General features: G+C 42.1%; 1 protein-coding gene across 1 annotated transcript in view; it reads left to right on the top strand.

Moving 5' to 3' along the window:
• LOC136664972 (protein phosphatase 1 regulatory subunit 29) overlaps nucleotides 1-17,367 on the top strand; it is a 58,622-nt gene extending 41,255 nt beyond the window's left edge. The window contains exon 2 of the mRNA XM_066642500.1: nucleotides 11,490-17,367. Within this exon, the coding sequence (XP_066498597.1) occupies nucleotides 11,777-14,464 (2,688 nt within the window). The 5' untranslated portion in view covers nucleotides 11,490-11,776 and the 3' untranslated portion in view covers nucleotides 14,465-17,367. The remainder of the gene's footprint in view (nucleotides 1-11,489) is intronic.
• Nucleotides 17,368-24,510: the final 7,143 nt, after the last annotated feature.

The following is a 24,510-nucleotide window of genomic DNA, read 5'->3' as shown; positions in this document are numbered from 1 at the left end:
AGAGAGAGAGAGAGAGAGAGAGAGAGAGAGAGAGATAAAGAGAGAGAGAGAGAGAGAGAGAGAGAGAGAGAGAGAGAGAAAGAGAGAGAGAGACAGAGAGAGAGAGAGAGAGAAAGAGAGAGAGAGACAGAGAGAGAGAGAGAGAGAGAGAGAGAGGAGGGAAGAAAAGGTAAAAATTTCAATAATTTTTAAAAAGACCACCCAGAGAAACAGAACAGAAGGCGCAGAAATAAATGATGGTGCACCGAAAGAGAGAGAGAGAGAGAAAGAGAGAGAGAAAGACTGAGAGAAAGAGAGACAGAGAGAGAGAGAGAGAGTCTCCTAATCCATAATCAGTGGACAGAAGATTTTGTCGGCTGGATATTTTTAGTTGGTAGACAATTCACAGTCCAGCAGTGACACTGGGGACTCTGAAAACTCCAGCAGCACTGCTGTGTCTGATCCACTTGTACCAGCACAACACACACTAACACAACACCACCACATCAGTGTGACTGCAGCGCTGACAATGATCCAACACCCAAATCATACTTGCTCTGTGGTGGTCCCAACCACTGAAAACAAGGTGAAAGATGGCTAGCAAAGTATGCAGAGCAATAGATGGACTACAGTCTGAAGTTGTAGAACTACAAAGTGCTCCTGTTTAGTCAGAGGAGTGGAGAGAATAGACAGTAAGTGTAGAAACAAGGAGGTGGTTTTAATGTTATGGGTGATGAATGCATATATCAGAGGAAGATTCGAGGGCAGAGCTGCGCTGGACATGTGGCATATAATGTACATATGGGACATATTGTATTTATTACATCTGGCAAAGTCTTAAAACAAATGTGTGTGTGTGTGTGTGTGTGTGTGTGAGAGAGAGAGAGAGAGAAAGAGAGAGAGAGCGTGAGATGCAGTGACTCACCCCTCCGCTCATCATTAGCATTCCGGTCACTCAGGGTTTGAAAACCAGAGAAAAAGAAAAGAATCTCTTTGTCCATCTCTCACAATCACTCTCTCTCACTCGCTCTCTCTCTCAGTCTTGCTCTCCATCCTTGTTGTCCAGCTGAAATATGAATGGGCTTGTTAATGCACTCCTCTCTTCAGTGCAGTAAATCAGTTGGTGATAGTGAGGAGACAACGTCAGTGTTGTTCGCCGCTGCGCTGAGTGTCCACAGTGTTTCTGGGCTTCTGCTCATGTGAAGTGTAGTTGAAGGAATGTTGTCCTCCTTGGCACCTCTTCTTCTTGGAAGGCTGTAGACTAGATGTTGGGACATTGCTGTGAGTGTTTGATGGCATTTAACCATGTACACAATAATACAGTGAGTTGCTGGTATTGGATAATTAGTTATAGATATGGAATGGTATGAAAATTTAATATCACAATAATTGTTGCCAAAATAATCACAGCTATCAGCATCATTAAGGTATTTTTAAAATGTGCTGAAATCTTAAAAAAATATATATATTTAAATAAATGTTTTATTTTTATCTTGACTTATATGAAGCAATTTTATTAGGTTTTGTTTAACAGTAAATCAGTAATCATTAATATATACACAACTCAATTTTGTTGTTTTTGTGGAAATATTTAATTGCTGTCCAGTTAAAAACACTTTTTTAGTTTTAGAACACAGCCACTTGTGGTAAAATGGACCAATAAAAAAGCTTCAAAATAACTTGGAATACTTTTTGCTTTGACTTTCATTGAAAGTTAAGAAGGTTTGTCCTTCTCCTGTGAAGTCGCACTTTTGGGAGATACATGGTTTTAACTGGACAACAAAGGAGAATACGTTAGAACGGGTTTAAGGTGGACCTTAATGTTTTTGTTGGCTGCAGAATATTAATGAGCTCTGTTTAAGGTAGAAAGAACTCCTTAAAAGCTTAAAATAAGAAAAAAAAGCAGTCAAATATAATTACAGCATCATTTAAGGTGGAACAAAGTAGTCATTGTTTAAGGGGGAATGGGTGACAAGTTTATGCCTCTGGCTAGAATGCAGTCTTTTTTGCATGAGACGAAATGAGTAAACCAGCCCCTTTCTACAGCCACGCTGTGTATAATCCTACCTCCCCTTCCTGATTTTACCTCCCCTGATTTCAATGGGCCTTAGGGGGTGAGATTGGGTGGCTCTGTCACTGTGCCACTGGCTCTGACACAAAATTGGGAAACTGTTCCTAAATGTGGAAGACACTGGAACCAATGCAAACTGACTGGAGAGCAGCAGACGATGGCGAAACATACTCAGAATTTTATAAAAAGGTATTTTTTGGCTAAAATTGTGAACGTTGCCTTTAAATAGTGAAGAAAGGACAATCGGATTTTGAAGTCTGCAACTGGGAGTTCATTCCACCTCCTAGTAGCCAGGACAGAGAAGAGGCTGGATGCTTGTCTTGAAAGACAGTGGGTCAAGTCGTACTGTGCTTGAAGCTTGAAGGGGGTGAGGTGCAGATCAGCTCTTGCCCATTACCACATGGTATGGAGGGGCTGGCTAATTCTTGACTAGGCAGGAGAATATCAAAGATTTAAATCTGATGCTGGCAGCTACAGGAAGCCAGTGACGGGAGCACAGGAGCGGAGTGACATGAGTGAACTTGGGAATATTGAAGAAAAGTCGTGCTGCCGCATTCTGGATCAGCTGCAGGGGCCTGATGATTTTGAGAGGGAGACCAGCCAGGAATGAGTTGCAGTAGTCAGGTCTTGAGATGACAAGGGGCTGGACGAGCACCTGGGTGTCTTCCGGAATGAAAAAGTGTTGAATGCGCCTCTCAGTGACACTTGGCATTGGGACAGGGGACATTGGGCTACGTGCAGCTCCCATTTCATTCTTGTACAAGCTTTGTCTACTGTGTGTGTGTGTGTGTGTGTGGTTATCTTGTTAGCCAGTGTGTGAGGCAAGGTTAGGGCAGAGTGTGTGGCGGTGGTGCAGAAGGAGGCTATATGTCACTGTCACGCTGCAGCCAAAGCTATAGCAACACAATATATACACCACCCATTCACTCTCTCACTCATCCCCTCTCTCTCTCTCTCTCTATCTGTCTGTCTCTGTCTTATGGTCTCACATCCCTGGGATGCTGTGGAGCAGCCACCATGAGCTTAACGTAATTGCTCAGTGCGAAATGTTGGCTAGACGTGTATAACTCCCCCCGGCACTGGGCTGTAGGACAGTGGAACTACGTTCTGTGGAGGGATGGAGCTTCATCTAATACCTGGGAGGTTTAGTTTAAGTGGATTTCATGACCCTGAACTTACTAATATTCTCACTATAGGCATCAAGTCCTCACAGCAATGTTCCAACATATGAACTAAAGCCTTCTGAGAGGAGTCTACTCCTGTTACTGCAGCAGCTAAAGAAACAAAAGCCTTCTGCAAGAGCACCACGCAGTGTTCACATGCCAGCGCTTTAGATTAATAATCACATACATGATATCGCACATGTAATTAGGTATCGAATACAGTGAGACGCTTTAATTACAGTGGTCCGAGATGTCATCAGGTTACCAGAGTAGACACAGCCCCCTGTAATTACATGTCTCTATAGGAGCAGACTATAGCTGAAGTAAGAGAAGGCTGAAGAAAATAGAAATGATTTTAGCACCATGGACTGCTTTCCTGTGGCTACAACCTTCTGTATTGTGGGTTGTCTTATTTCTCACATTGCTGTGAGAATCTGATAGTATTCAGCCTCATAAAGAGTAGGGAGGTCAGGTAAAAATTTTGGTTGATTAGTTCTGGATCACAAACACTACTCCAAGTCATTCCAAAGGTATCGTATGAAGCTCCATAACTTCACAGAACATGGTTCCACAGTGCTGTGGGCCTTTATACCTGTCTAACCAATGGCTTTAGACTGATTTGCACATTGGTGCACCTCTAAAGTATTTTAATTTGCTTATTACTAAGGGTCTGGAAACTGTGGAAACAATGCTATGTGAATGGAAGGAAGGAACAAGGTAGAAAAAAGGAAAGGGAGCAAGAATGTGAGAAAGAAAGGGATAGAAAAGGAGGAAAGAAAGCAGGAAGGAAGGTAGGTGCAAAGAACTGAAGGAAAGGATGAGGGAAGGGAGGAAGGTAGAATAGAAGGAAAGTTGGTTTATTGGAAGGAAAGAACAAAGGAAGGAAAGTACGAAGGTAGGTGTGCAGAATGGTAGGAAAGAAGGAGCAAAGGGAGGTAGAAAAGAAGGAAAGGAAGGAGGAAAGAAAAGAAAAAAGAAAACAAACAAGGGACATGAATGGTAGGAAAGAAGGCTGGAGCGAAAGGAGGGAAGGAAGAATGAATGCTGTGGCATTTCATTGTTATTGTTAATCATTGTTGATTATAAAGTGCTGTAACTTTTCTGATGAAGCTCAGTCTGACAGTTAAAGGAATTGAGAGCAGAAAAACCCCATTTGCAGAAGAGCTTGGGCTTATGTCCTTTATTCTTTATACAGACACCATTCTTCAAAACTACTCCTTTAATACTTTAATCCCTGCAGCTGGACAACGGAGACTCATCTGTAGGAGCCTTAGCTTTGCATAAAAACCCCTCTCTGAGGGGTTCAGGAGACTCTGGAGGTGCAGGACTATCCAGCGGTGCCGGATTCTGGTGAGGTTCAGAACGCTGTTTAGGTTCAGGAATCACTGAATGTGCAGGAACTCAGGAGGTTTAGTAATCTCTGGAGGAGTAGGACTCTCTGGAAATATAGGACTCTTGGAAGATGCAGGACTCTTGGGAGCTTCAGGACTCTATTTAGTTTTAGGAATCACTGGAGATTCAAGACTCTCAGGAGGTTCAGTCATTTCAAAGATCAGGAGTCTATGGAGAGGCAGGAATCTTTGTGCATTGGTTTGTCCTGAATATATTGAACAAACTTCTTTATCCCCTGTAGAAAGTGTGTCCAGGAGGTCGAGGTCAAATCTGGACACTAGTTGCATGGTTAAATGCAGAAATTTGGGACATACCTTACATTTTTACACAGTTTTATTCACCCGAGACACGCTGTAATGAGAACTGGGCCACACTCTGTGTCCTCTAGCAATGCATGATGGGATACCATGACCTCATTTCCTGGCCTGCTCCACTCACTTCCTCCTCCTGTAGCCTGGATTTCCTCCCACCTCCAGGAATTCACTGCAGAAGGATAGATCTGTAGAGGGAATTGAGCTTTATTGATGAGTGCTGTGGGTGCACCACCTATAGTGTCACTGCGGCACAGTTCCAGGGTCTTGGGTCTGTGTTCTCCCTGTGTCTGTGTGGGTTTCCTCCATGTGCTCTGGTTTGCTCCCACAGTCCAAACACACATTGGTAGGTGGAGATGCTGTGTAACATTGTCCACAGGTGTGTGTGTGTGTGTGTGTGTGTGTGTGAGAATGTGTGATGTTCTAGCGATGGACTGTCACCTTGTACTGTCCTGAACCTTCTTGATCAATCCTTGGACACATCGGTGCTCCTGAGGTCTTAACACTCTCACAGCCATCAACAATTCCTTTCTGCTTTTGTGTCTATTTCCTTTTCTCAGTTCAGGCTTCCTGAACACACCACATCCTTTCAGACCCACAGAGCTGATTTGTTCTTGTCCCTTGAACATGCAATTTTATGGGACAGCTTTTATGAGACAGAAGTTCTTTGGTTTGGTTGTTGGGTTCTTGTTTTCTTATAGCTAACCTCAATAAATTGTCTTAAAATGGACATTTTGTTTGTAAAGTAAATAAATTAAGGGTGCTCTTGGACACTTCTACAGTACTGTAGATGATAGCAAAAGGAAATGTGAGTGTGTGTGTAGCAGTGTAGCAGAAATGTCAGAGAGTGTATCCAGAACGTGTTTACAGTGTGCCGCTGTTTGCACTTTTAGTCCAGAACAGAACTCTCCCAATGGAACAGCAGTAGACTTCACACACTCACTCACAGTTCAAAGAGCATCTCTCTCTCTCTCTCTCTCTCTCTCTCTCTCTCTCTCTCTCTCTCTCTCTCTCTCTTCCCCTCCCCCTTCTTTCGGTCAATCCATGCCCTGAGTGTGGAAGATTCACAGGGTCCTTTACACTAGATACACACTGACCAATAATGTAGAATGTGCTACCACACATTGTGCTGACATATATCAAGAAAAAAAAACTGTATGTGGCACACTAGGCCTTTTGTGCAGTTCCTGAATCTTAGCCAATGGGTTGTTTTCGAAGACAGGCAAAATACAGATGGAGGGCAGGAGGTACAGAGAATTTTGGATAAATGAGGGCCATGAAGGATAGATCAGTTGTGTCCTCGCTGCATGTAGGCTGCAGTATATGAAGGGTATGCCACAATGGAACACCCTTCTATGACATAGCGTCCAAGCGCCTAGGATTTTGAATGCAGCTAGTAGCACCTGCTGCACCATTGAAAGAATGGGAAAGCCGGTGAATAAAAAAGCTAACTTTAGCATCATGCAGCTTTATGAAAGCATGTAATTGAGCTCCCTGTGTGTATAATCACTTCCTGCCCTCCATTTGCAGTTTACAAAGTGATATGACATCATTCGCACACAACATATAGGAGAGCTGGATTTATCTGCTTATATTTCATTGCATTTTACAGAAATAAGAACGTCATACAGGGTCAGAAACAACATGACTAATCTGTCCACTTGTTGTCGACTAGTTAAATATTTTGTCCACCCTGCTACTTTTTCTAGAGCAATGCTAAAATGTCTACTACCCGGCAAATTTTTCCAGTAATCAGCTAATTTTCTTGCAAATCAATCAACATATAAGTCCACCGATGAATCCACTAGTCGGGTAATATGTGCAGCGGATTTACGGCTATAAGCTTGTTTCTGTTTCTGCTGAGGTATTGTTATTTTGCCAGAGCCACAAAAACTCCAGCTTGTCGCCATGGTGACTCGACCCTGTCCTCTGAGGTCACTGATGGTCAGTGGAGCTGATGCGGTCATGACCCTCCTGGTGTGATGTGACTGGTCAGTGTGCCTCACCGCTGGCCTTTAGTGACCTGGTGGCGTTAGAGCAGGACTGAAGGTCACGGCTCTAATGACCACTCCGTCTAAACCCAGCACAGATCTGGAGCTCCAGCAAATGTCACGATGAGCAATTCTTAGGCCTAACTTGTTTTTTTTCTCTCTGTATTCTTGCTCGCCCTCTTGATGTATGTGCCTCCACCTACTCCAACAGCACACACAGCAAACTAATGAGAATAGCTCCAACTTGTCTCTGGTTGTGGAGGGGTTACCTGGGTACCACAGAAAAAGTAATCAAAGACCAGAGAATAATGCATCCACTATTGGACTAATATAAACACTGGTCCATTAATATAGTCGCTAATTGACCAATATATTTAACTCAAAGTCTGCTAGTTCAAGGATATATCCAGTATCTCAACTGTAAAATGTTCTAGTCCAGTAATATGTCCACTAGTGCATTATTATGTTCACCATTCCACTAATATTCCAGCAGTTGTATCCGTGGGTTGCAGTCACATGACTTTTTGGTGGAGTCACCATATTGGGGAATGATGGTCTGGTTTCAGAGCGCAGCACTAATGTAAACTGATGGGAAAGATGAATAGATTTATGTGCTGGAGAGAGTCTCAACTTAAAAGCACAAAAGCCCACCACCACTTTGCATCATGGGGGTAAAGGATCCCACTGTGTTGCATAATGAGGAGAAATAAATGTTGTGTTCTCCACATTAGCATTTTTGTTATAGGATCTAATGGAAAACTGTTAGCACATTAGACGGTTAGCATGTCATCCAGCTGACTAACATCACCAATGCCCTCTAGTTTACTAATACTGTATGTCCACAAGTCCACAACTACTTTGAATCCTGAGCTAATGTACTCACTACTGGGTACTGTAGACAGCTGCTAATTGGAATAATGGTCACACTGAAGCAGACCTGCAACTAAAACAAATCTGCTGCACCTAAACATCAGCAAAATAAAAACAAACCATTCTCCCTGATGGCTAGTACATAATGCAATTGTAAATGACGCCTACGTTTCTAGTGGAATAGAAGAAGGCAGCAGTGATATGCAAGAGTGTGTCAAGATGAATCCATGGTTTTAATGTGCAGACCCTACAGTAAAAGCTACTGTAGCGGTTCTAATGCGTTTATAAAGCCGAGGTTTCAGTGCCCCAGCAGAGGTGCAGCACACACTTCTCACATCACACTCCCAGACACGTTAGGACAGCTGGCGATAAGACATGAGGTGCGGTATATAACACGGCCCTCATACACTCAGACTGTTTTCACTGTCTCTTCTTATTACCGCATGCCAAATCGCCCACATAGACCCAGTAAGCATTTCACACAAAGACACAACAAGAGGGAAGGCGCACCGTAAGACAAGTCCCTTCAGAAAACAATCCCGTGTTCCATTTGCCTACCTGAGTATAACTGGAGTCTGTTCGGTGAGTACAGATCATTACAACTTCGCAGTGAACACAGTATCGGATTCAAAGAAGCTCATCATAACTAATTAAGTAACCGTTCTGGAGAGACAGTAATCAATTGTAATTGGCACTGTGGGTGAGAGGCACTCTCTGAGATTGGATCAAATGTTCTGTTGCGCTGAAAACACTCGGTTGGGAGCGAGGCCGCTCCGGAGGGCTTTTTATATGGAAATGAAACGCACTGGTAAAACCCTTCCCATGCACCACCCGTCAAATCGATATTTCAAACACAAACCGGCGCTCATTCCTACTGTAGCGGTGACAGAGTGATTATTCCTTTCTTTTACACCCCCATCTTTTCTGCTTTCTCTCTTTCTTTCCTCTCTCTCTTTCACGTTCTGTCTTCCTTGCTTTCCACCTCTCCCTCTCTTGCTATATCTTCTCTGCATCTCATCTTGTTCAGTTTCCTGTCTTTTCCTCCTTGTCTCCTCTTCCCTCTCCCTAATCTCTCTCTCTCATTGGAATGCACCTCTCGATCTACCCAAGCCCCAGCCCTAATTAAAGCTTCCTTTGGGTCTTCGAATGTGGAGCACCAAACCAGATCAGATCTCTGATGGGCTGGAGACAAGGGGAGAGTGAGAGAGATAGAGAGAGAGAGAGAGAGAGAGAGAGAGAGAGAGAGAGTTTTACTCCGTACATTACAGTTGTTACTCTAGTGCTTTAGAGAATGGGAATATTTCAGAGTACATATTATAAATAATGATATAGAAATGGTAAATATGTGCTGTACAATACTTGCTATTATCTAAGTACCCAAATGCTGCTGAAAATTAGATTGCAAAAGATTAAAAAGGAGAGATAAAAAGAGAGATAAACGTAGAGAGATATATGTATTCTTTTATATAGTGTGTGTGTGTGTGTGTGTTTGTGGTGTACAAATAAGTTTTAAAGTTGTGTAATGTACTATTGTAATACAAATATCAAACCTTCTCCTGCTCTTTTGTCCTAATATTATTTATTTTACATAGTATTTAAAATTGTCATTTTATGTATAAAAACGCATTAATGTGCTAGGTTCTTGATCAGTAAAATCAAACTCAATATCTTTAAATAATCTAAACCAAACTCACACGTACCTTTGGATGCACCATTATCCGCAAGAACAGAACAAATCAATGCACATGATTTTGCAGCACTTTTTCTTTGCTGGAACTCATAATGAATTTAGTGATGAATAAATACTTAGCTTGACATTTTTCAACTACTTAAATTTTTGGTTAATTTTTGTAATTTTAAATATGCAACAGTTACCATAAAATGATAAAAGGGTGAGAGAGAGAGAGAGAGAGAGAGAGAGAGAGAGAGACTTATGTTTGTATTTGTGTCAGTAGATACTTCAGCTACCTTGAGCTTTCCAGCTCCATATTCAGGTTGTTTTATTTAGAGCATTTACCACAGAAGCACCCGGAACTGAAGGCCTGCTCAGCACTGGCTGTGTAACTGTAACATGACTGTAACATTTAACAAGATTCAGCTGAAGTGCCAGAGCTGACATCCCAGTCTATAAATGGAAAGCCGCTGAAGTGCGACAGAGGCTTGGAGCTTGAGGAGAATTAGAGCTAAGTCTCAGGCTGGAATGTGGATGGAGTGATGGATTTGAGTCCGTGTGTTCGGTCCAAGAAGTTTCTGCTTTGTCCAGAGGATAACGGAGCTTGGCACATAACGGGAGCGTCTTAAAGCCTTCTCTCTGTGGATATTTGATTTGAATTCACTAATTATAAAGGATACTGCGTGGCTTTATACCCCTCTACATTCTTGGCATTGAGAGTGGTGACATATCATTTGGGAATTGTATTGGTTTGGCTCAATGAAGTACCTCAAAGAAGTCACAAGGGGCACAATATAACAAAATTATCAGATTTTCAGAATTCTACTGCATGTATATTAATCTCAGCCACAGACACTCTGCGCGTAAGTTGATAGTTCCAGTGCGCTAACCTGGCCTCACTGTTAGGAACCAGTTGCATTCTGGCTTTTTGTACATCTGCGTATATGCACTTCCTTTTGTCCTGGCTCTTACTGGTCCGATGTCATTAAGACTGCCTCCTTCTTCACGTCATGCCAAAACAGCAGACTTCTGATTAATAATTCTGCGTGTCAGTCAAATTTCTTTTCCAGTAGTAGGCAGCTCTTGGCTTGCGAGACTACAGGTATATCAACCAGCAGTCTAGCAACAGAAGCATGTTTGTACGAGACAGAGGAAATGACCCCTTATCCAGTCCGGTGATTGATGGTATGTCTCCTGCCAGATTGTCCTCTTGAATTCTCAAACACCATGTGAGACAGATATGTCTCAAAGAAAGATAAATGAGTTCAGTTTTCCTTCCCTCACCTGGAATGAGGCGGGCTGAAATGATTAGACGATTCAATGTCAAAGGGGAATATGATACGACTTAAGAACGATTTGTTCCTTTAGGAAAAAAGTATGACTTGTGTTGTTTCTAATCACTCAGAAAAGAAATAAAACAAGCTTAACTGATGACAGAATAATCACAGTCTTATTAGAAAGCTTATTAGTAAAGTTAGCCCAAAATGTGATTACAAGGATAGTTTGTAATAGGGCTAATGTCAAAAATATTTTTCAAGTAAAACTCATTTTTAAGAGGTTGTTATAAGTGCTGTAAAATGCCCAAAACATTAAGAAAATTGAAATTAATGAGTAGGACAGATGTTCACTAAACACACCTTGTGTTTTGTGCTTTGAGAGGAAAGCTCATGTAAATAAGTATGCAATGAGTATGCAAAATATGCAAAAGTGCAAATAAGGCCCATTGGTCTTATTACAGACACTAAAGTGCCATTGCGTCTGTTTTGTGAAATGCAACAGTTACTTTTTAATGGCGAAACTAGGGCTTGGAGCAAAAAGAAAACTTCTGTAAATCCGCCCTTAGTGGCAGTAAACAGGTATTCCTGAAGTGACTCCCAATATGTGTGTGGTAAATGAGCAATCCTTATTTGTGGCATTCATTTGTGTACCACTTCATGCACAAACACAATAGATATGAATAAAAATATTTTTAATGTCTGTACCTGGCTTTGATAAATGATGCTTGTTTAATTTACCTCCCCTCTTTCTCTCTTTCTGCAGGTTCTTCGAGGAAGATTTCCTCAAAGACAGAGGCCAAGCAACCAATGAGAAAGTTATGTGGCGGCCAAGTGACAGTCAGTATTCCAGACCTTTGGAAAATGAGATAAAATGGGAACTCTGTTAGAATCTGCAAAAAGTCCACGGTTGTAACTGGAAACCAGAAATTCCTACTACTATCCATTGGAAAATCCAACCAGATCTGACTGCCTACAATCTACAGATTTTTTCCTTTTTCCCTTTCTCCACAGTTACCACAAAACCCCTATCTCTTCCCAATATCCCCCATCATGAAGAGTAAGTTGTGCCTACTTTCCTCTCCCTGTGCTGTCCTCCTCTTCCTTTCCACTCTCTCGCTGCTATTTCCAGCTCCTGTCAGCAGTGACTGCTGGCTAATCGAGGGGGATAAAGGCTACGTATGGCTGGCCATCTGCAGCCAGAACCAGCCGCCCTACGAGACAATACCACAGCACATCAACAACACAGTGCATGACTTGCGGCTCAACGAGAACAAACTCAAAGCTGTCTTCTTCTCTTCCCTCAGCCGCTTCACCAATCTGACGGATCTCAATCTAACCAAGAACGAGATATCTTACATTGAAGATGGCGCTTTTGCTAGCCAGGCCAACCTGCAAGTGTTGCAACTGGGATACAACAAACTGACTAACCTGACTGAAGGCATGATGCGAGGGTTGGGGCGCATGCAATGCCTCTTCTTGCAGCACAACCTTATAGAGGTTATTGCTACCAATGCCTTCTGGGAGTGCCTGAGCCTCAGCAGTCTGGACCTGTCCTCAAATAAGCTGGCTCGATTAGATCCATCCACATTCACTGTGTTGGGAAGACTGATGGTGTGCGAGCTGGCAGGGAACCCTTTCCATTGTGGCTGTGAGCTGTACAGTTTCCTCACCTGGTTAGAAGTTTTCAACAATGTCACCCACACATATGATCGCCTGCAATGTGAGACTCCTCGGGAGCTCTTTGGCTACCCATTGTTGAGTCCTGTTGGAGGACATGGTCGCAGTGCTCGAAACATCCTCTCTTCCATGTGCCGAGATGGAGTGTTAATTCCAGGGATGACTTCACTGCCACCAGACCCTGATTCCTCAGGCATGGGGCCAAATATATTTGAACACACTGGACCATACTACCGGCCAACAACTTCCTCCACCTCTGAGAATTCTTATAGCCCCAGTATTAAACTTCAACATGTATCCCTTTCCTCTGCATCCCTGTTAGTGCAGATACCTCGACCTTACAGCAAGATGTATATCCTGGTACAGTACAACAAGAGCTATGTTTCTGATGTGATGAACCTAAAAAACAAGAAAGAGCTGATTACGCTCAACAAGCTCAAGGCAAACACCAACTATACGTTCTGTGTGGCCTCTATACGCAACTCACAGCGGTATAATCACACATGTCTTTACTTTTCCACTCGAGCACCCACCCTGGATGACATGATACCCACCCCCTCCACTACTACTCATTACATCATGACTATTGTGGGCTGCTTGTTTGGGATGCTGATTGTTCTTGGCCTGGTATATTACTGTTTGCGGAGGCGCCGAAGACAAGAAGAGAAAGAAAAGTCCATCTGTGTTAAGAAGACCATCTTGGAAATGCGCTATGGGCCAGAGGTGGCAGCAGCAGCTGCAAATGATCCAACAGCAGTGCAAAAGTTGCATGAGCAGAGCCACCACCAGCATCACCATGGCAAGCTGCCCATGTCCTCCTCCAGCTCAGGCTTGCTCGGCCATGGCTCTGCGAACACAAGCTCTTCAAGACTATCCTCCATTCCTCAAGTAGAGAAGATGGCTACTGCATTTTCTGAGGCCATGGCAAGCAAAGGAAACTACATGGATATTAGGACAGGAGCTGGAGATGAAAGAGGGAGAGATGGAATGATGCAGGCTGTCAGAGCAGAAGACCTCAGGGAAGAAGATGGAAGTGACCTTGTGGATGACTCTGACGATGATGGTCGAGGATCAGCATCAGAGATCTCCACTATTGCAATGGAAGTTGACAAGGTCAATCAGATCATCAACAACTGCATTGATGCCCTCAAGCTTGACTCTGTAACTGCCGCAGTGTCCTCCGCTACTTCATCATGTGGCAATCCCACATCACCTCCACCTACAAGCAACTCCTCCTTGACAAGGGGACTTATTCCGCTCTCATCAGGTGTCTCTGAGGCCTGCCAGATGATGCCCTCGCCAAAAATCCCTCCACCGCCTCCTCTTCCCTTGTCAGGTCCTCTTTCTGAAAGGCCAGGGATCACAGGAGGTGGATTTGTATCACCTCCTTACCGCCCTCCACCACCAGCCTCAGCAGTGAGACCTATCCAGAGACAGATGAGTGCAGATGCAGCTGTTATTGTCAGCTCTTCCAAAAAGCACTGTGGCCCTCCTGGTGGAAAAGCCCGTGTTTACAGTTTGGATGTCCCAGAGCCTCGAAGTCCTGATCCCTGCCAGTACCCTGAAAAGGGAAGCCCGGTGGGATGTGGGGAACCCCTTGAAAGGCTGCCTTTAGTTGGTAGCGGTGGTGGAGGATGTAGTATGGATGGAGGCACTGTGGATGGCATGGGACAGCATCTAGAGGTACAGCCGGACTACCATTGTGCAGAGCACCGTCACTCTGTCCCTGCTCTCTACTATGAGGGCTCCCATGACTCCCCTGCCCAAAGGGCTTCCTTCCTCAAACCCCTATCCCGTACCAAGAGGGACGCTGCTTCCTACTCTCAGCTCTCGCCCCGCCACCACAACTACTCTGGTTACTCATCCAGTCCAGAGTACTCCTCCGAGAGCACCCTGCGAATCTGGGAGCGCTTCCGTCCCTACAAAAAAGGCCCTCGTGAGGAGTCCTGCTACATCACAGCAGGAAATGCCCTCCGCAAGAAGGTCCAGTTTGCAAAAGGCGAGGACTTGCATGACATCCTTGACTACTGGAAGGGTGTGTCAGCACAGCAAAAGCTGTAAGCTGAGAGGCAGTGAGAGCTCTAGAGCATGGGCCTTCTGCGCTGCCTGATTAGTTTGATAATCCGCTGTGGAAAAGCAGCCAAGGGGATGGCTGCTGTGTACAAAGCAAAGTTAAGTTTGTCAGGGTCTGAGGACAAGTTGTTTTGATCCGTCTGTGTACAGGATGAGTCATCAAAGAGCCAGAGAGAGAGAGACAGTGGAAAGGAGAAAGGGAGGGAGAAAAGAGAGAGGGTGAGAGCAAGCTTGACAATATAGTACTAATTCATGGTAGCATTTAGAGCTAATTCTAGGACCCAAAAGCTGAGACCAACTTTCATAACAGTCGTGTTCAATGAACATATTGCAGGGAGGGGGCGTATCATTGGAATAAAATAATCACATTTGCCCAGTATTCATTCCGTTCATGTTGATAGCAGAACCTTTGTAGCCTGAGTCCTTGTTGAGCCTGAGAGAGGGTGTGCATGTGTACTCCCACACGATTCACAGGGCACAGCATTCGTTTGCAAATCAGACATGTGTAAGTTCATGTGTGCTACGAAAAGGGAAAAGTGATGTGCCCATTTTTCATAAAGCTGTCAAAAGCAGACTTTTCCATCTATATCCGAAGAGATCCCACGTGTGGTGACTGGATTTACATTTCAATAGTATTTGTCATCTGAAAAAGAAAGGAGAAAGAAGGAGGAAATATGAGAAACAAAACAGAAGAAACACCACAGGGAGCTTTAATACTGTCAGGATCTTTTGCCAGCTGCATGTGGTGAATAGGAGAGTAAAGAGAGGAAGGAAATGTAAAGTAAATTCAAACTAGGGCTTGAACGTGATCCATATCGCAGGTTTTTACTGATGTGATTTATACTGCTTTTTAACCAAGCATGTAATCAGTGGAACATAGGTTCTGTTCATTGGCACAGCTTGGGCACACCTGCTGCTTTACACAGGTGCATTTCCAAGGCTGAAATATACAGTTATATGGCCTAGTTTGTGTAATTCCAGAAATTACTCAGTCTACATTCCCTCTTTGTACAGTTACTGTAGAAGATCCATTAGTCAGCAAGAGGGCAGTTACTGGAACGAGGTGGTCCTCACCCTTAACAAATATAGTTCAGCGCTCATAAAGTTTTTATAGTCCTTCAAAGCTATAATTTGTACCAAATATGACAAATTCAATTAAATTCAGCAACTCTATTTTGGGTGATCACTTAATTAATGTCCGGTTTGATTAGGTTAGCTAATTAGGAGTCAACCCAAGCTGTTTCGCGTAGAACATGTGGGTGGAAATAAGCAGCCGGGACTTCAAATTTGATTAAAAAGGATCACTCATTCCTCCGCTCCCAGCACCCTCATTTAACCTACAGCTTCATGGACCAGTAAACCAAAAAATTAGATTAGCGATACCAGGGGAATAATATACATGAGTTAACAGTTCTGTGGGGCTATGTGAAAAGTGTTTGCTTAGTAATCCACTATAATTCCTAATCCGTCCCCCAACATCTGTCCTGTCAGCAACCTGATTCTGACGGTGTGGTTGTTTGTCTTTTCACTCTAGGCAATGATTGAATATGGTGAATTTTACCAAATTTGATATATTTTCCAAGGTGTTCTTCATTTGTAAACCTCAGTAATAGGATTGTGCCCATGTCCACTCTCTACTCTATCATCTATGAAAAGGATCAGAAAGTTTATTGTGAAAGAATGGGTGACTACTTAAATAAGGCTCCCTTCACATGTTCCTACTTGTGTGCTATCTTGTGGTCAATTTACTTAAACTAGTCCTGATTCCAAATCCTGTAAATATGGGTCATGTTCCATATGTCTGCTTATTTACGCCCTCTCGCTCTCCCTTTCTGGTCCGAGGCCTGGGATTTAAGCCAGAATCAGAGCTTGGAGTAACCTCTGCTCTCAAAATGTGGCCTGTTTACAAAAGGGGCCACAGGTTCTCAACAGAAAGTACAGCAAGAATAGTGGACGTAAAGAGCCTTGAGGAATTTTCACACAAGAATCATCCATCATCCATCAGTTGTGCAACAATTGGAGGAACAGCTACCGGAGACTTACTGTGAAAAAAAAGAACCCTTCATGAACCTTTGCGTGTATTATTTGAAGATCTACACTGAGTAACTATCTGTGGACCCTCAGACAATGGTGAAGGCTCACTGATGTAAGTGTAAAGTCTCACACCCTGATGTGCGTTTTTAGATACTGGGTCATTTTGTGCCTCCCTTCATTGACGAGAAAACTCGGCAAACACGACAGATCAAAACAGACATTCCTGTAACACAAAATATGTTGTTTAACAAAAGCAAAGCTAATGAAATGAGTTCCATGCATTCTTAAACCGGGATTTTTCATTATGAACTAGTCGTTCATAAAATCGTATATTGATTGCCTCTTTCTTTTGTTGATGAAGGAGTAAGACTCTCCCTGGTGCACTCCTGCTCAAGGGCAATCTCATTCAACTTTTCCTTCTTTTTATTATGCTCCCGCCAAACAAGCACACTTATTATTACCCTGACAGCTTTTCCAATATTTTTAAATTAAGTCTTCCCCCTGCTTCCTTTTAAATCTTTTTTTTCCTATTAACCTAGTATAATGATTCTCTGCCCTGCTGTATTTGTTTATTCATTTCCTACTTTGTCTTTTTTTTCCCCTGCCACTCTTACTTGCCCCATTTTGTGTCTCATCACGTTTTTGACCCGGCGGTTGTTGGCATGTGAATGCTGTCCTTTAAAAAAGCTCTGAAATTGTGGCTTACCCGTGTAATTACCCAATCCGGCCAAATGTCAACAGTTTATTTACTACACTCCGACAGTAAACAGACTAAAATGATAATTACCTCCTGGAGGCATCTCATCTTCACCAAACAACATTGACTCTGCTAGATGGGGGTCAACATTTCACTGCTCAGAACAAAAGCTGTTTTTTGTTGCGGGGGGTGGGGTGTGGTGAGGGGTGGGGGGTGTAGGGGGTGGTTTTGTCTGATGAATATCACATGTATTTTCTGCTATTGCTCTGAAAGCAGAAACTGAAACATTTAATTTACCACCTTATTTGTGTAGTACTACTAGTACATATTGGATATCAAGTTTAATTTTGATCACACGTATCTGCCATATTGATTTAACTCTTAGAAGTCCAGAGTCATCATGATCTGATGTACTATTTAAAATCGTATTAGGAATGTATGGATTCATGATTTTGTTAGCTGACTCACTATAATACCTCAGCATCTCAAACTGATACATTTTGCAATACCGTATAAATAAAGATTGGCTGAAAATCTATCTTACATTAATATGCTTGCAATTTCAGTTTATTAGAATATTCAGCATGTTAAAACTGCAATATCTTGTGTTTTGTAGTTCATGTCCCTGGTTTAAATCTGATGATAGTTGGGTTTAGCTCTAACTGTGATTGAAACTGGGTACTACATCCAGATGTTTTAATTGGGGGCAGTTTGTTCAACTTTTCAAATTTTTTTAAGATACCACTGGATGTTTACAGAATCTCATCATCTGATGTTACAGGGGGTAGTGGGATTATTAGCTGGATCCAAAGGAAAAACAGTGACGCTAATCATTGTCAGCTTTCAGCAATATTACACACAGCTGAAAGTGGATTACACTTCCACAGCAGTTTCAACACTTTGTAAGCTCCTTATCCTGCTCTCCGTACTTCATCCTTATGGAAGAAGATTGGCCTGGAAAGAGCAAAACCTATACGATTAAGCGCTTATAAACACGCCTTTCATTTCAATGTGAACCCTTTATTTATGATATTTAAGTAATAGTTCATATTAAAAAAGGCTGTAAATACTTAGGAACTGAATCCAGCTCTTCTTTGCACTTGTTGATGGTGTTAGAATCTGGAAAGCTGCCAAGTATGAAAACTGCCAGATGTTCTGTCATTCTTACTTTTTCTATTAAGATCTTTAAAGGGTTAAACTGTGACTTAGGACCAAATATCATGGACTTCTCTAAGGTCCTTACTGCCACAAAATCCTTGTGTTCTCTAAAGGCCAGCGACTGACTGCAGGCCATAGATATGGCAAGACTCGACCATTCCTGTGGCTCTTTGAAGCTTCACCTTATGTTGCTTTGCCCTTATACTGCAACTAATCCTGTTCTGGCAGTAAAAACATCTTAGATTCTTTGAATATTACTGATTGAGACAACAGTGTTGTAAGATAATTTGAGCATTTTGAAGTAATAATTCTAGAAAAAATAATGTGAGAAATAGATTTAATAATCAGTCACTGTGTGTCCATGTTAGATATATTGGCGAAACTTAATATATTTTTATAACATTTGTTTTGGCCATACACATTTTGCAAATTAATAAATTTATGAGGGCAATCATATTTGTGATCTGAATATATTGGGATCTTCCTGTGCAGATTCTAAACTGCCCTATGCCCTTGTGAGTGCTTGTGTTGGTGTCTTCGTCACTCTGCAGTAACACCACCAAACCACCTTGAATTCCAGATATTTTCCACAACCCTAATTATATTTCAATGCGTAGGGTACAGCGTAGGATTCATGTTGAGGTGGGACCTACACGTTTCTCTTGGCATATTTTTGATTCTGAAGCATAAATTGGCTTTAACACTGTGGCCACAAAATGCTCATTTAGACTCATTATATATTGTCACTTAAGCTCTGCCGATTGATTAAAATATTTAAGCATCACTACAATATGGATTTGTGACTTAAATATTATTTTGTCTGTTTTCTTTCCACCTTGTAGCTTCAAATGCCTGAAATTTGGTGAACTTGTTATCCACTGTGCTATACAATTCTGTCCAACAATTCCTAGTAATCTACTAGCCTCCTCTCAGTCCCAAAAAGAAAAAAAAAATTGCACCCACACACTTTATTTCTAACACCCCTAGTAAATCTCAATTGTAATCGGCCTCTATGTGACAATGGATGTCTTGTTATATTTACACAGTCGGCAAGCCTTCTAGTCTGAGTGAAAATAATGGAAATGTGCTTCTGAAGACAGGATAATTGCGATTGTTTCATGGACTGTGTTGCCACTCGTCCATCTCTTGTTTCGCTGGTGAGAAAAAGCCTCCCATCCGCCAGACGGTCGTGTTTTCACGCTGTTGTTTACCAGCGGCGTTGTTCTTGTTCTTTCCTCTTCAGTGTTTCAGCAGATTTGTCGCTCTACTGAAGAAGGTGGTGGGAAAACCAGAGGGAAACAAGCATAAATGGAATCCTCTCAGAGCTAGAGGGAAGAGTGAAGGGGCCAATCATAGAAGAGCTCTGGCATTCAGCCCCGGGGCTCTGATAGCCTAATTGAGGCGTATATCTCTTTTATCAGGCCGTGATGGAGAGACACAGAGTTTATGTCATGGAGTGGAATGGAGAGGCAGCAAGAAAAAGAAAGGAAGAGGGTGAGAGAGAAAACACTTAGGCATGAAGAGTAGAGTGAGAATGAATTTGTGAAGGAAAACACATTAAGCACTCAGTCGAAAGCCCTGAAGACAGAAGGACAAGTGGGTGATTGGGAGGAATCTGATACTAAGACAAAGAGAGACAGAGAGAGAAAGAGAATGCGAGTATGCGGATAGATGGAGGAGAGTCGTGAGAAAGTGCTAACCACAGGAAAATCTGTGAATAAGAAAATAACACGCTAGCTTCCTTGCGAGTGAAGTGGCAAATTATGGAAATTCCTATTGGATACAGACAGAGAGAAAAATGGTCAAGAACCACAGCAGTGACAGAGCAGGGCTATTCTTTTAAAATTCAATGAGGTCCAGTTACTAAAATGTCCTCCAAGCAAAGATCCAAACATCAGAACTGGCTTGGTCTCATAGCGGTGTTTCACATTGCTGCTCCTCAATAACAGCACACTTTCAGACCCTGTAAGACCCACTGGTTTAGGACCAGCCCCAGGAAGAATGACCATAACCTGCTCAGTCCATCCATTTTTATTTACTTACGTTTCTGCATCAGCTTTCCTTATTTTGAAGCAAGCTAAGCTGTCCTCACTCTCAAGTCCCTCTTGTTCTTGCTAGGGAACCGGCCATGCTGTCCTCACTCTCCTGTCCCTCTGGCTTTCTCTATTGAACCAACCACACTCTCTTCTTTGTCTAATGAACTGACCAAGCTGTCCCCCCTATCACGTCCCTCTCACTCTCTCTAGTGAACTGACCATGCTATCCTTGCTCTCTCATCCTTCTCACTCTCTCAGATGACCATGCTGTCATCTCTTTCACATTCTCGCTCTTGCTTGTCACACTCTCTAGGGAATTGGCCATGCTGTCCTCACTCTCATGTCTCTCTTGTACTCTCTAGTGAACTACCCATGCAGGGGAAAAATGTGTTTGTTTCACTCAGTGCCATATTGCTGCATTGCCATTGACTGTCACAATGGCTGAAAATTATTACTTTTTTTTTTGTCATTGTGCCATTATTTTGTGTCTGTGTTACAGTCATGACCTAACCTAACAAAATATCACTTGATACATATTGTATATTCACATGTATCTTCATAATGATGTTATTCTTGCCACATCATCCACCCCTACAACTGTCCTCTGTGTGTAATCTGGTCCAGTTCTGCCAGCAGTGAGGCCCACGTGCCTAGTCAGGATCCATGCGTGGGAATCAAAGGCTGTAACAAGCATGAGCTTCACACCAGGGGCATGGCTAATCCCCGGCACTTCCCCTTCCCCCCTGCTATCACTTGCTTCTCAATTAACTCCGTATCGGAGCAGGCTGATGGCCCTCTGATCTCCCACTCACTGCCATTGTAGAGCGTGACACCCAGAGCCTCTGGGCTCAGATGGTATCGGCTTGCTAGAACTCCGTCCTCTTTCTCCCAGAGCTTTGAAATGCCAAGAGAATGGAGGGAGTGCTCCTTTGGTGCAGATCTACTGTTCGAGTCAAGACTTAGAACCTGCCAACCTTGTCCTGGGTGCTCCCAATTACACACACGTGTACATGGAGTGCTGCTGGAGATTCATGGCCTTTAGTAACTGATAGAAAACAATGCAACACAGTAAATCCATTCCATCCATGAGTCTTAGTTCTTGTTGACCAGATAGTTCTTGTTCTTGTTGACACCTGTGGGTGTTTCTGTGCTTGAGTTGGCTTATAGTTGCCATGGTTTCATGCCAGATGCTAAGGCAGTAGGCAATATTTTACTGGCTAGTATCTATACAGCATGAACATACTCTGTTTTTCCACAAATCAGATCTCTGTCCAAACATCAGATGTGTCTTCATTATTAATAAAAACACTGCAGCCATATTTTGACAATAAGCTTCTGTTACGTCTCAACCGGAAGTAATATGTAGGAACTAAAAAACATGGGTACAACTTTTCAGATCAAAAGTATGTATCACCATGCTCTATGTACATTTGATAATCAAATCAATTCCCATTATATTTGCATAAATTTAAACTTTGCTCAGCTTTGTACAACCACCAACTCCACCCACTTCTTGTGGCTAATGTTTGTGCTGCCTCTTGTCACTGGAAACATCCAGCTTTCAGTGGAAATCAGCACAGAACCCAGGGTGTGATATTGACTCTGAAAATGCATTTGCTGTTGGAAATGCAATTCTCAGAGATGCTCTTTTTGGGTCGGGTCATCTTCTGGGTGGAGGTTATTCCACCCTCTCTGTGTCTGCACTGTTGCTAAGGAATCAGTGCAAGAGAACGGACATCAGAGAGTGGGAGTGTGGGGGTGGTGCTTTAGGATGAGTTTATAAACGCTACTTTTAGATTAGTTACATGTAGTCAAGAGCCTTTTTCCTTAAGTTTGCACATCACAACCAATACAGTGCAGCTGAAAGGCCTGGACTTTATCTCCTTTCTGTTTTAATATTTTGGGTTAAACTCAGTTAATGAGGAAAATAACAATATTCTCAGACACTAAGAGTATACTGTACATTTACAGTACCTATACACCCTAACAATATACTCACACACTTAAAAATACATCCATATACTAATACACAATAACAATACACTCACACACTAACAATATATTCATATTCTAACAATACAATAACATGCTAACATTACAGCCAATACAAGCACAACAGCACCTATTTACAGCTCTGCATTCAGGAAGTAATGGATTGGTTAAAATATTTGCCTTTGTTTGAGTCTATGTTGTCACCCACATTTAGCCCCAAATTTCCCACGGTTGTTCCCATATTGCCTTGTTACAAGATCTGCTCAAAATAAAGGCCAGGCTGGTGCTGGTTTAGCTGGTCTCCCAACATGATCATGCTAGTTGGCCAGTGTACCCTTTTCCAAAACAAACCATATGCTGGGTTCATGCTGGTCTTTGCTGGGTAATCCAGCAGGGCCTTAAGACAATGCATTCACATGTTAACATGATGGTCACTTTTGTTGTTCCACATTGCAAAGAAAATGCTATTTTTTTCATTATTATTTATTATTTTATTTATTTATTATTTATTTATGTTTTCAAAAATGCCTTACATTCCCAGGTTTCAAACCCAAATCGCCACTTGAGCAGGAGAGCATATATCTGAGCCTTGGTTTTTGGCTCAATTAACGTTTCCCCATGACTCTGTACTTTGATTTTTTTATTTTTTTTGCCAAAACATGTGTTTTTCTATTCCAAAGAACCAGGACCAGTACATAGAAGAAAACAAGCTTGATCTGTGAATTTTGTACTCTGTATAAAAATTATATACTGCGTGTTTTTTACTGAGCTTGAGTTGTAGGTGTCATTTCTGTTCAGTTTAGGTTTTTTTTTTTTTTATTTTTGTCATGGGGGAGGTATTTTGGGGTCTTTTTGTGGGTCTAATAACCTTGGGTAGATGCGGATTGCTTTGATCCATGCTCTTTATTTTTGTTTGGGATATTTTCCAAAAGGTTTGAGATTATAGAACGTGTCAGAAAAAAAGCAACAAAAGTGTTATATTTGCATGACTTACTGTATTTTTCAAGAGAAGAATTATATCAATGTGTATATTGAGTGGACGTTTGTTGATGACAAAACAAATTAGGCATTGAAATACCTGTCCGAAGTTTGAATCTAATTTCTGAGGGTTTTAGGTTTAGAATTGTTTTCTATCTCTGATGTGTTCTGCTTAATTAACTATTTCACCTCTGACTCAAACCCTCTTCTGCTGCCAGTGCAGTCATCATCGCAACTCTGAGGGAAAGATGCTACAAACGGATCTGGAATAGCTCTGGGACCATGTTCTAAACGCTGCATTAACTTTGTCTGCAAAGGTCTTTTTAATCTTCAGGACCAAATATTGACTTAGGCAAGAATATCACCAGACCTTAGAGCTAGATTAAATCTAAGAATGACACCAGATCTAATCTAGAGCCTGTTTCTTTAGCAAGTCATCATTTACAAGAAAGGTAAAAAAGGTAAAAATATACAAGCAGAAAAACTCTTGTAGCTAAAAAGCTCATTTATTATCCATTTATTTTTAGCTGAAAATCTAGCTAAAATTCAGGCAGAAGTAAAGAATTTTAAAAAATTAAAAATATGATTGCTTTATTTGGAAGTTTAGCAAAGATTCAACCAGACAAACTGAGACATGGCTGAAAGCCTAGCTTCAAGTAGAAAACATTGATGAAGTGTTTTAGCTAAAAAGCTAGCAAAGGTTTACGTAAAACAATAAAGAAATACACAAGTGAATATTCGCTAGTTTTTCAGCTAAAAAATGTCCTGAGGTGATTTTAGCTAAAATGCTAGCATTCTTCAAAGAAGCTAATGGTTATTTTCATCTATTTGGGAAGTTAGAACTTCAGTTAGATGTATTACAACATTGGAAACATTCTCTGCATTAAGCTTGTAGGAGTCCAGTGGAGGCCTTCACTCCAAAAAGACAGAAAATGTCCAGCAGCTTATCGGATCGATGCTAAATCCACAGAAAATCCGGTGAAAATTCCAAGCATGGTGCAGCCCACTAGCAGTGAACAGTGAATGGAACTGGGGGCTGTTTGAGAGAGTGCAGAAGCTGAACTTTTGGGGGTTTATTTGTCTCTGGGGAGTTTTTCTGTGTTTGCCATTTCCACTCATGCCCAATCGATGGATTGATT

Source organism: Hoplias malabaricus, chromosome 13 (assembly GCF_029633855.1).
Source record: "Hoplias malabaricus isolate fHopMal1 chromosome 13, fHopMal1.hap1, whole genome shotgun sequence".
In the NCBI taxonomy this organism is placed as follows: domain Eukaryota; kingdom Metazoa; phylum Chordata; class Actinopteri; order Characiformes; family Erythrinidae; genus Hoplias; species Hoplias malabaricus.
The sequence above is the reverse complement of the archived record's forward strand: the minus strand, read 5'-3'. Positions and strand labels throughout refer to the sequence as shown.